Raw genomic sequence first — 12715 nt, 5'->3', positions numbered from 1 at the left:
TGCACGGCATAGGCCTCACCTAAACAGCCTCAATGACCTGTCCCGCGCCACCCGAATCTTGCGACTTCTCGTGACATTGACTATGTCGTCCGAGACAGAGTACGTAAATATAACAAAGTTCTACAAAATATCTTAGCCCTTCCTTTTATTAGTTCAAAATCTAAAATTTATAGTATATTAATAAATAAATCCATACAAGTTTAATCGAAAATGCGTGGAATTTGGGTGGTTGACTCATTTATATGGTTAATATGTACACATAAAAAACTGTACAATTGTGTTTTTAAAAAAAACAACTGTTGAATTTCTGGGCTTACTAGGCTGGGCTAGTTTACTGCTTAAAATGTTAAAATAATCGACGATAAAAGTGCAAATAAATGTCTACTTGAACAAAATTATTAAGAAATTGAATTTTTTTTATGACCCCCGCTATTGGGGGCCTCTCGTAGTGGGACTCTCGTCTCGTGGTGGGACAGGGTCTTTTTTGGGCAATTTATTTTTTTCACTTAGTTTTTTTTTTTTAAATTTCCGTTCTCTGCTTCCATTTTTCACATGATCTTTCATTCCATTCTTTTATACCACATTTCAAGAAATTGAATTTTATGAGCGTAGTGTTGGTTAGCATATTTTATATGCATAGTTATGTTGACGTGTTTGGCGTGCGTACAGTTGGGTGAGGTGGACTGCTGGGAGCCGGAGTGCGAGGCGGCGGGCGGCGGCTGCTGCTCGGACGCGGACGGCGCGTGGCGCGCGCCGCACGGCCTGCAGCTGGCCGCCTGCGCGCCGCACTGCCCCGCCTGCCAGGTACCCGCGCACCACCACCGCACGCTCTCTGTGCTACGTGGGGGGCACCGACGCTGTTCCTTCCACGTTTCTACACACCAGGACCAAGGGAAAACTTTCGCACTTGTCCACGACCCCAAAGCAACTCAGAACAGATAAGATAAATATTTATGACACGCTACAATGACACACACAATTATACATACAGAACAATTAAAAGTTGCAATAAATGTTAGAAACCAATACTACAACGAAATATTATTAGATATTTATTATTAATAACAATATTTTAACATACAATTGTGCTACCTTCTGTCTTATATTCCAAGAAGAAGAGGTTTATGAAGTTTCTAATCCCATGAAATAGAAGTATATATGTCCGAGCCGAGGCTCCTTCGCGGGCACTCGAGCTTCGCTACCTTAAAAAAGGCGCCCTTTGCGGCCTTCTGCCGGTGCAATCAGCAAATGCCACTTGGGTAGCAGTGAAAATGCGATCCAAAAATTGGTCGATGTGGTACTTTCAGCAAACACTTCAATCACAATCTACGGAACGCGCCAGTGTCTACCGTACAATAATCAACCGTCAATAATTACGTAATTTTACTTCGCGATCACACCGACATATATAACTTAATAGTTATTACAAATTTAAATTACAAATAACAGGGGTAAGAACAATGTTATTTAATAATTAGAAAATCAGTAAAACTTCTGGAATGTTCCGTCCGATATTTATACCAGTATTCTTTTATTTTTGTAATAAAATACCTTAGCTTTTGTTTTTGTACACATCACATACATGATCATTTATTTCCCTACATGAATTAATACCTTAAGTTTTATTTGTACGTATTTAATATTTAATACAATGCTATATATTTAACTCTATAACTTCATTTTATATACTCACATCATTAGCTGCCTCTATGACAAATCTATTCTAACATTAATGTCGTCCGTTTTAACTATTTACGTTTCATTAAATATATGGTAAAAGTATTAAGTGAAAATGACATACTCGTATATACCAACTTTTTAAACATGATTAAATTAAGCTTTTTTCGGTGATGGACCAGAGCAACGTTCTTTGTCTTGTCGCTTTCAGCGGTGTTAGCAAACTTTGCAACTGTTACAGCAAGAATGAAGACAGTAGGAACAAAGAAGACCAGCATTGAACGTGAAACTAATAACGCTCTCTATCTCCCTTTTTCTTTTCAAAATGCGTTGCTTTTGTGCTGTTTATTATGACTAGGTAAATTTTAAATATTATCTAAAGGTTCATTTTATCTTAAAATTACGTGTCAAAATCTAAAAAATAAATTAAAACAAAATCGCATAATAATAAAAATTATGCAGTTAGGGGTTTTTAACTGCACTTTACCCAAGTTCTAACCGCACCATTGAATATCGATTTGGTGTCAACAATTTCATAGTTGTGAAAAATCTAAAGATGTGTTTACACATGACAAATTTTATAATAGCTACCCAAGAAATAATTGATTTTTTAAATATTTTTTTTGGAATTAAACAGACAGTTGAATGTTAGTTTTGTTTATATACTTTAATTTCAGTTAATAATTAACCAATAAATTGTTTATCTTATTGTATTAACTCCGTTTAGCGAATACAGTGTAACATAATTAATAATCGTGATGCAAGCCGTAATATATCTAATACGTTTAAAACGTACGGAGATCTATTTGTAGAGTGCATATAATTTTTTTTTATTGGTTGGTAATATGCAAGCTCGCAGCAATGATCTGATGAAACATTTGATTTTTGAATAAATTATTTATATAAATTCAGTAATTAAAGATTTCCACAACGCCGTGTTGCATTAAGCTTAAGATATATATTGTTTTGTACTGTATTTTTAGTGTAATTTTGCAATTATTTCTTGTGTAATATTTTTGGCACCTAAAAAATGAAATAGTGGAAGCTTCACACAATTTAAAATTTACCTAGTCGTCCACATGAGTGAGTGCGTGACTAACCGAAGGCTGCAGCGATGTCGCTTCGCGAGGTCGGTGTGTGGAAGTGAAAGGCTGTTTCCGCTTGTTCCAGGGCGGGCAGTGTGCTACTTTGGTGAGCAATCCCGCGTGTTGTGTGCATCGGTAACCATTCCCACTCTTCTTATTCATTCATACATTTGCTAAATTAACAATTTATTTCTGTGCTCACGTCTTCGATTTAATTTCACTCTTATCATTTTATTATGAAAAATAAATAATTTACAAGAAAACTAACTCTAATTGAGTAATTGAGATTTACTTATCGTTAAATCGAAGACAAATTAATTTCATTCAAGACGTCACTTTATGTTGCATGTTTTATTATTTCATTGTCATGATCAGGCATGGTAAGTGTGTCTGCCGATTTACATCTGAACTAAACGTTTCCGAAACAACGCTCCGAGCATGTTGGTATATATGATTCCTACATACAGTCTTCCATGCATCAAATTCATAGTTCCATTTTAATTTTCCGAATCCATTTTATTTCATTAGAATTAACATTAGTTGTAATAGCTACACGAATCTCTACTGTATAGTATTGCAGTGACCAATAAACGATTGAGATGCGTCAATTTTAAAAAGTATTTACCAATGTACTAATTGTAATTTAGCAAATATTTATAGAAACTGCTTGTGATAAAATAAATAGTCAATATCGTAATTATTCAATTAGTACTCGTTACGAGGTAGGGCCGAGCTGATGTTTCACTCCTAGAGTTCACGGAGCTAAGTTCTGACACGTGTGTAACGTATGTTAATCAGTTTTTATTTGTAAAGGTAATTTGAACTTATCTAGCGGTCACATGAGAGTGTCAGCGCATTCGTTAACGGTGCTTATATATTGTAGAAATGTAAGTCTCGAAGCTTTGCTTGAAACGCAAGATTTCGTTCAAATTAACTTTGGATGCGCTCGCTTCAATATTGTAAAGTATTGACGCGAGCGCCGGCCCTCATTACACGACTACTTCATGCCTTCCTCCCGCTCCTTACCTAATATTTGTTAGTAGTAAAATGTGCACACGACTAACTGTACGCCTCTTAGCAATATTAAACTATTTAGACTTTTTAATTCATTGTAACGTTTACCTAATCGTTGTTTTGTTTAATTAGATTTGATTAATTCATTGGTTACTTGATGAATTTGAGAAATTTAGTTGTTATAATTACGTGTAGTAGTTGTTAGATACGCACAACTCTTTTTTATACGACAGAGGTAACATCTTTCGCAAAAATGCGTGCAAAAAAATCTTATATAAAAATACAGTTGACATATGAAAAATTTGTGAACATGTTAAATAACAGTAAAAAATCGTGTTTGATGAAAAATCTAAAATTTCACTCAAAAACCCATGCAAAGGATGTAATCGTGAAATCCATATTACATAAGAAAATATGGAACAAAAAATATTTAAAAGCAAATAAATCAGTACATAAAAATCATGAATATAAAAAGTCTGTTATGAAATTATTCAAGCCTACATTACAAGCATGTACGTTTATCATGAACTGGATTAAAATGCTATCAGTAGATGTGATAGAAAAATTTACGTCGTTTTTAACGTCGGCCTCTGTTGGTTTTTTGTTTATAAGTTGCTTATTATTTCACGATTTCAAGTTTATATCTTGAGGGATTCGTACTAGAATAAAAGTTCTTAAAACGTGTCTTTTTCTTTCTTTCTTATTGGTGTCATTTAAAATCGTGTAAAAAAGAGTTGAGTGTAGCACAACGAATGACGACCCAAGCCTAGTCACTAAGGAGCGTCCGCCGAAGCAATCTAAGAACTCAGCGGTCTCCCAATGCCATGAAATAGTAGCATGTAGCGGCCCGAGCCGGGACTCCCCGGGAGCCGTCTGCGTCCTGCCGGGAGTGTGCACATCGGGAGGCGTGGGGTTGGGGGGGCGAGGGGGCGAGGGGGCGTGAGGTGTGCGCGTGTGAGGGCGCGTGCGAGTGAGAGCGCGCGTTGGTGTGGCAGAGCGCGGCGCGGCGTGGCGGCGGCGCTGGCGCTGGCGGCGCTGTGGTGGGGCCGCGCGCCGCGAGCGCACCGCAAGCACCGCGGCGCGCGGCGCTAGAGCCGCCCTGAGGCGACGCGTCGCACCTGTTTATTCTAGATAGACCTAATGTTAATGAATGGCGGGCGCGGCCGGGCGAGCGCCGGCGGGGCCCGCGCCGCGCGACACTTATCCTCGTTATAGCAATATTCCTAGTGTTACTGCGTAGTTAGGACTATCGCGGCGCCGGCGCGTTCCTCGCAGCCTGTATCCACGACTTCCAAACGAGGGCGACCGCTTGTAATTATATCCTAGACTTGTACCTTAGCTATTGTTGTGAATGCGCATAGTGCCGCTGCGGACGCGCCGCGCCAAAAACCAAATTTTTCATATATCATAGTTCTTTTTGTTCGTCTTCGGTTAGAGTTCATTTTTATAAATAATTTAAAATTAACCAAAAATAGGTACCAAATATATAATGGATATGATTTCGTAACATCATAAAGCCGTTCGATGCTTTTGCATGTTGTATTGTGTTCAAAAATACTATTAAAATGGTAACCATGATGCCTGGATATATTACCTTAGGACCAAAATGGTTGCAGATAAGCTTCCCTAATTTATAGTAGTATGAGTTTTATACATCGTAATAAAGCTTACAAACTCTTGTATATATCCCGCAGAGTATTTAGTTTAAAATTGATTTGTATTGTAAAAGATTTATTAAAATTCAAAGTAACTACATTTAGAACGAAAATGTGTTGATAAAGTTCAAGTTTCCAAACTACAGTGTTCATTGTCTTGTTACCCAAAAATACCAAAGGTGATGTACCATGTTTATTTGTATCGAGTCACAAAATAGTAAGGCTTCACATAAATAAAAGTGTGGGTGAAGAGTGATAATTTGTAAAACGGAAAATATTTCATTTTGAACAAATTTGCGTTTGTTACAAGTTTTTAGCATTAAAAAAATAAAAAATATTTTTGGTTGTATTAAATGATTATTTATTTTAAAAAACAATATAATTAACCTTTCCAAAATCCTAAAACATTGCTATATTTTTTTTTATTTGGACACACTAAGAGAATTCTCCACCAATCTTCGCATTACATTATACAGGAGAATTAAAAACCTTGGAACGATTCGAAACTTTTTAAAAGGAAGTTGAGAAGGAATACAAAGTTAGTTTACACAAATTCGCACGAGGCACAACAAACAAAATATTACATATAAAATAATTACAGAAATACTTTTGAATTGTCCATAAAGCACATTGGACATGTATATTATAAACTTTCTGAAATATTCATATTACCAACTTTACAATAATTATGTTATTATAACAGTCGGTGCACCCGGTTTTAGTGTAGTTATATTATCAAAATGGAATTGGCAAGAAAAGTCAAATTTGGGGTGTAATATTATTGATTGGTTGCTGGTTAGAGAGAGGTGGTAGAGTTGGGTGGAGACAGGCGATACGAAGAGGCTGAGCTATTTTAAGAGCACGAGAATCCTTGCGCTCCATTGCACCCGACACCAGGGTATAGGCGGCCGTGAAAAGTGTTGACGTCTATAAGGATTTCAAAGTCTATATTAAAATTATTACAATCCGAAGTTACCAGGCTTTTTTTTTATAGGTCCTACTTTCAAAATTTTGTGGATTTCGGTGCACGCTCTGCAGCTACTGAATATAAATTATGCAAGTTTTTACAAGTAAAGGTCGCTGAGCTTATAAAAATGTTATTTGCCGATTTTGTCATGTAGATCCCCCACCCCCATCGAGTCTCCCAACTGGACAACTTTGGAAACCTTTGAATTAAACAGATCGAAAATATATCAAAAAAGGTTACTCGCTTTACTATTTAATACATATTCTCTTTCACATCACAAAAGAATAATTTCTTCACTAAATATAAAAAAGCTTCTGAATTTCATTAAGCAGCATGGTAGAGAAAACAGTTATGTAAAAAATAATGACGCAGGTCCTTTCGTATAACGGAATATAAGAATCCAATAACTTCACTTGCATAGATTACATTCTAATATGTTGATTTACATCATCCTCATTATTTCAGCCATAAGATGAGCACTGCTGAACATAGGCCCCTTCCATAGAATTTCGATAGGAACGGTTTGAAGCGGCTTGCAGCGCCTTCCGACGTTAACAAGGCTATCTCTCCCCTTCACTGTATTTTGACCACTCTCTCTGGTACCTAAATGCCCCAGCGATTCTCCATTCCGCGCCATATGAGACCTGTCCTCTGCCACATCCTACTTGTCATTTTGCTAGGCTATGTTGGTTACTTTGTTTCATCTAGGAATCTCCTAATCCCTGACTTGATCTCGGAGAGAAATCACCAGAATAACCGTAGCTTGTTGAGGTCACTCATGTGAGCCAGCCAATATTCAATTGTCATAGCGCATTTTAAACTTTCTACTTACTTGTAAGGTAAATTGTGAAATGAAAATTATCTATGCCAATATTGACCGTATAAACATGACCTTATGTCCAGCAGTGGGCACTTTCTATGGCATTAATGAAGACCATAACTTTATAAAATACCTGTAATATATTCAATTATAAAAATGAGGATATACCATTACGACGATAATGGCCGAAGCAAGCAAGCATACGGAGTTGATGTACAGCCTGAGTTCAGTTAGCGCCGGACGCAAGCAGCCGACAGAGTGAAGCGGACTGATGCACTGCTCCCCATTCTAGAATATAAATCCAATTCAAATTCAAAATCTTCGTTCATCGTCAATTATTTTAACATTATAAGTAATAAAGCTACCACAGTCCTTGAATGCTGTTCAACTAAGAGCCAAAAACTCAACAGTTGTTCTTTAAAAATGACATTAAACCATGTGTGTAAATGTGCCAACAAACCAAGTTCCACACATTTCAATCAACTAAAAACTTTTGAATGCTATAATAAATATTCTACTTTCAATTTCACAGTTAAAACTAAAAGGTAAGTCTAAGAAATGTGGACCTTAGTTATTATATTGCTTACAATTAGACCCATAAAGGATTCATAAACTTTTAATAAAGCAAAAAATTGTCAATACATGAGACTGTCCAAAGCAAATTTAACGGGCCATTTAAAATTCTGATGTATAATATCAACCATGCAAATGAGTCAACAAACAAGGTTCCACATCTTTTGATCGACAAAAAAGATCTGAAAGCTACAATGAGATTTATTTAGTAACAATTTTCTTATTTTAGATTTGAAAATGGGATAGTACAATATCAGTATCTGAATGAAAACTATAATACATTTGAGCCGACATACCTTTCCATTTAGGAGTCGCCCGCAACAGGACGGCGGTAAAACCCCGCGATACTGATACCAATCCGTATAAGAGTGTACGCCGCAACACTTCAGCTGAATACAAAGATTATATTGAAATTATAGATTTTATTAATTTATTTATTCGTTGACTCCGTGGTTGTTTCAGCATATAGAACCTCGCTGCAAGGCATACGCCTCTCCCAAAGATGTCTATGAGGGGATATACCATAATCGCTCATATTGGCAGGCGGGTAAGCGATGGCTATGTGGTATTATGGTACGCAGAGGATACTACTGCCCGTCTTCTGGAAACCTGTAGTGTGTGTGTGTGTGTGTGTGAATTACATATAAGATTGTTTCATGGGAACCGACCTACGATCAAGCATCTCATGATCAAGTCTCAGCTTAAGCAAAGGAATAAGAGATAACATATAAATAAATATTTGGTAAATATTTGGTCAGTCAACATACGAAGTTGCACATCAAAACACTGCCGTGACTAAAAACTATGTAATTACAAAATAGCAACACAACAATTCAAAAAATAATAAATTATTTTAAAAAATCAAACAACAATCTCAAAATATACAAACCTAAGTAAAGGAATGGATGGATTATAGTGATAACATATCATAAATAAAAACATTAATAAGAACATAATTAAAAAATATTAAAAGTTCATATTAGTTTTAATGATTTGTGGAAAAGAACTTATGCATCAGTTGTTCTAAAGCAGAGTTCCCCAAACTTTTTGTGTCGTTGACCCCTTGCCATGTTTTTCCGTGTTGGGTAGACCCCCTTCTTACCTGATATTGATTTCCTGTAAATTTCTAACTGTAGTGAAGTTTAGTGTTAAAAACTTAAAGTATAAACACATGTTAATTTATAAGTTTATTAATTGAATTTAAATTAAAACTACTCAAAATAAAATTTTGTATCTGTTATGTAAAATATACGTAACATTAAATAAACATTAAATAAAATAACAAAAGCGATAAGTCAATATTTTTAGTGAGAAGGATGTACCTGATGCCTTAATAATGAATTATCACCATTTGGCGTCAATTTTGTAAGGGTTAATCTTAAATCTCCTCGGCTAATGATGTCCAGTGTGTGGACCCCAATTTTCATTTCATGGACCCCCAAATTTTTTTTCGCTGACGTAGACCCCTAGCAGGTTGTCATAGACCCCTAAGGGTCGATATAGACCACTTTGGGAATCACTGATCTAAAGTCTTTGTCTAAAACATATACACAGAATTACCCAACAAATTGTAAATAGGGTATGTTAAGGTAAATAATACCTTGCATGATTAAATCTGTTTTGCTTTTGCTTTTTAATTTGTTTTTGTCTTTTAAGATATTAATTTGTTTCACCTAGATTAATTAATTTATCGCTGAATCGCCTAACGGTTAAATGGTGGGCACGGGGGGTTCTCTGAGTACCTTAATAGGTTTAAGCTCAGGGAGGACCCTTCGTGCTTCTGTGAACTGGATGTGGACCAGACCGCGATCCACCTGGTAGAAGAATGTCCCACATTTGGAAGGCTCCGATATGAGACCGAATGCCGGCTAGGCAAAAAGATAGAGGAGGCAACACTTGCCTCCATTATAATAGAAAAGGATGAAAGAGAGAGCGTCCTCAAATTCTTTAGGAGAGTTGCACAATACGCAGTAGACATGAACAAAACATAGGTGGATAAAACATTGTAAAGTTATAAAAATGAATTGATGTTAAAAAAAAAAAAATACGTGATAAAATTGATGTACACGAGAAAATAATTAAACCAATTAAAACTGTGATACCATACTAGAAATGGATAACTGAAGTGTTTGAGGATGTACGAAAGGAATGGAATGATTGAGAAAGGAAGATTGAATTGTAGAATGATAGGAGGAGGAAAAAAGACATTGTGCACTATGGAAGACGAGAACGAAAATAAAAATTCAAGTGGAAAAATTATTAAGAAATACAAAACCCTATTCCCCCAATTAAATAGGGGGTGGAAGGAGAGGTTCCCAATAGCAGAGGCCAAAAAAAACGGTTAAATGGTAAAGAACGCCTTCGGCATTAAGTTCGCCGTCGTACATAAAATGTATAAAAAGTGTTTTGAGTAAATAAAACAAATCCAAACACTATTTTTTTGCTTGAAGATCGTCGCGTATACCACACATTGAAAACAAGTAGGCTATACACTAACGCTATCCAAGCTTTTATACCTATTACTAGTAACCAGCTATTAATAATAACCTTAAACGTAAATGAATAAAATTTGCACCTCAATCTGCATAGCGGAGAAAGCAGTTCTGACCGCAGGGTCAAACGCGTCATGACTCATAGCACGCAGCATGCTGGCGTTCAGCGCAGCGGGGTCACGGATAGCCTTTGACAGTCCGGTGATTGCTGACATACCAGTCGACAACAACATTATCGATGTGGTTACGAGCAGCATTAACTATAACAATTAACATCACTTAAAAGCGGCTTCATTTCTATTTAACTGTATCAACCCAGGGTTAACAACAACCATACGCTATGTACCTTGGTAAAATATCTAATAGATTCAGGCGTTACTTTGCGGAAGTACATCCTAAGTAAGAAAACGACTAATATATAGCTACTTCCGCTATGTAGCTGTAGTCGTGCAATAAAGTGCAATAATGTGCTCTTAATGAAGTTTTCTTACCTTGGTAAAAGACGAATCTTTTGTATTGATCAGCATTTGGAATATCAAATATTTTGTTACAATTACTCACAACAAACACTGAACTTATGACGAAGAGCTAAATTTTAGACACAGTCCATCGTCATAATTACTTCAGCATTAAGAATGCGACTGTTTTTCAGATTTTTTTTATAATCTATGGCTTCCCACATCCCTAACAACATAGAAATAAACAGTTGTACAGTTTTTGATATATAACATCTTTCCTGTTAGTTTCTGGATATTTTTTGTAGACTTCGTGAAAAGGAAGGAAAATATGGTAAGACATCTTTGGTCAATGAGCGCATACGCAAAAATCGCTGTGAGAATATATTCGACCTAACATATAACGAATAAATTAGCTTCACATGTATTATATTTCATTACAATTTAATAGCAGAACAACATGGCAGACGCTACCATTAACACGTTTTAATTCGATAACGAAAAGATATGTTGTATCCAAACCCCAAAAACATAACTACTTTTAATTAAACTGGTAATGTTACATTAAATATTAAAATATCATGTTATAACCAACTGATAAAAACAAGATTGGATACCTTAACCTTGGCATTTTTTCAAGCAACATATTTCTAACCTGTACGGCGTTAAATTTCCTGAATAAAATATTAGAAAAGATATACCGTAGCTAAAATCGATACTGATTTAGTACGATACGGTACTAAAGTGGCGAGCCAGCATGCAGGCAGACAGAGGAAGGCACCAGCGATGAACAAAATGCTTGCACCCAACTCTGCCCCCAGATCCGTTGTCCAGAAGTAGTATGACAAGCGAAGTAATGTAAATGCCGTTGATCCACCTAATATAGCGCCACCACTCTGCCAAAAACAAATAAGTTATTATTTTCCGCCTCAGTAAGTTCTTTCAAGCAGGAAGGCTGAAAAGATCAGTTCAGATTTTCAGCCTGTAGAAATAATATCACAGCATTATCGTTTTCTAGCTAGATAATTGTAGCTAGTAAAATTCTAAAGCTACATAGGAGTTACATAGACTTATAATGTCTTAGCACAAAGCAGAACACGTTCCTCTTTAATCATTGCACAGTTGTAACAATGCATAAAATATCAATATAAATCTTTGTAAATTTAATAATATAAAACAATCAATTAACCATTTGCCCCAAAGATTGCAGCTGTGTATAAGATTGAATTTGTGTACGTATACATGTTTATAGCCTTTAAATAAATAAATGTTATTATGGGGTATGGCTATTAAAAAATTAATAACTAATGTAATATAAGTAACATTTTAGAGTCTACGTTTATAACCAAAAAAGTCATGATTGATTCAATACATTGATTATCTCTGATCTCTCTTATTTTTGATAAAGGAATCAAAACGAAGACGAGATGTCAAGTTCTCAAAAACTCACCAACAAGAGTCCGGCGCATGCAAATAAAACCAAGCCGCTACTTCTCATAGTTACGGCTTTTCGTTATTTTTATAAAAAAATATTTTATATAATTAAAAATTATTAATTTTCTATCTTTTCTAATATTTTCTATCGTTGTTATAACTAAATTAATTTAATCATGTCATTTACGTCTCTATTAATTGACAGCTATTTAAAATAAAACGTTGAAAAGAAGTCAGTTATTTTTTGCTTAAATATATACACATTGAGACCTCTTTATTGCTGTACAACTAAAGTGTGTGCTTGCTATCCACAAACTGTAAACCAATTTTCCACCTTTCTTAAACTAAATGGGAATATATATGACCTAACGAATATTTTATTTATTATTTTTAATCTTATAAGAAAATGCTTTAAACGATAAAACCAACGATTGCAACATTTGTTTAGTTATGATAACTATGTATTTATTAATGTTATGGTGTACAATAAACGGTATCAAATTAAATATATCACATCTATAATTGAATTGTCTATCTACATGT

The 12715-nt window shown here is 35.4% G+C and overlaps 2 protein-coding genes across 2 annotated transcripts in view; one reads left to right on the top strand and one right to left on the bottom strand.

Annotated features, from left to right (window-relative positions):
• The window catches only part of LOC137928734 (protein kinase C-binding protein NELL2-like), a 69994-nt gene extending 64296 nt beyond the window's left edge, over nucleotides 1-5698 (top strand). The window contains exons 16-18 of the mRNA XM_068771686.1: nucleotides 670-804; nucleotides 2848-2897; nucleotides 4772-5698. Coding sequence (XP_068627787.1) covers nucleotides 670-804; nucleotides 2848-2897; nucleotides 4772-4868 — 282 coding nt within the window. The 3' untranslated portion in view covers nucleotides 4869-5698. The remainder of the gene's footprint in view (nucleotides 1-669; nucleotides 805-2847; nucleotides 2898-4771) is intronic.
• Nucleotides 5699-6190: 492 nt separating this feature from the next.
• On the bottom strand, nucleotides 6191-12236 carry LOC137928996 (CD63 antigen-like). The gene is made up of 6 exons (XM_068772007.1): nucleotides 12189-12236; nucleotides 11440-11634; nucleotides 10367-10543; nucleotides 8088-8180; nucleotides 7387-7506; nucleotides 6191-6358 (listed from the first exon to the last, which is right to left on the bottom strand). Exons 1-6 carry the CDS (start codon nucleotides 12234-12236, stop codon nucleotides 6191-6193), a joined length of 801 nt encoding a protein of 266 aa, XP_068628108.1.
• Between the last annotated feature and the right edge of the window lie 479 nt (nucleotides 12237-12715).

The sequence above is a fragment of the Battus philenor genome, unplaced genomic scaffold (genome assembly GCF_028537555.1).
Source record: "Battus philenor isolate CCGP_79_NKW_IND1 unplaced genomic scaffold, ilBatPhil1.0.hap1 SCAF_4, whole genome shotgun sequence".
NCBI lineage: Eukaryota > Metazoa > Arthropoda > Insecta > Lepidoptera > Papilionidae > Battus > Battus philenor.
This window is presented reverse-complemented; position numbering and strand designations above follow the sequence as displayed.

Coding starts and splice junctions, on each gene's coding strand:
- LOC137928996 (XM_068772007.1), bottom strand. CDS start 12,236: ATGAGAAGTAGCGGCTTGGTTTTATTTGCATGCGCCGGACTCTTGTTG. Junction 10,544..11,439: donor CAGTATCGATTTTAGCTACG/GTATATCTTTTC, acceptor TAATTGTTATAG/TTAATGCTGCTCGTAACCAC. Junction 6,359..7,386: donor CGGCCATTATCGTCGTAATG/GTATATCCTCAT, acceptor AAATCCTTATAG/ACGTCAACACTTTTCACGGC.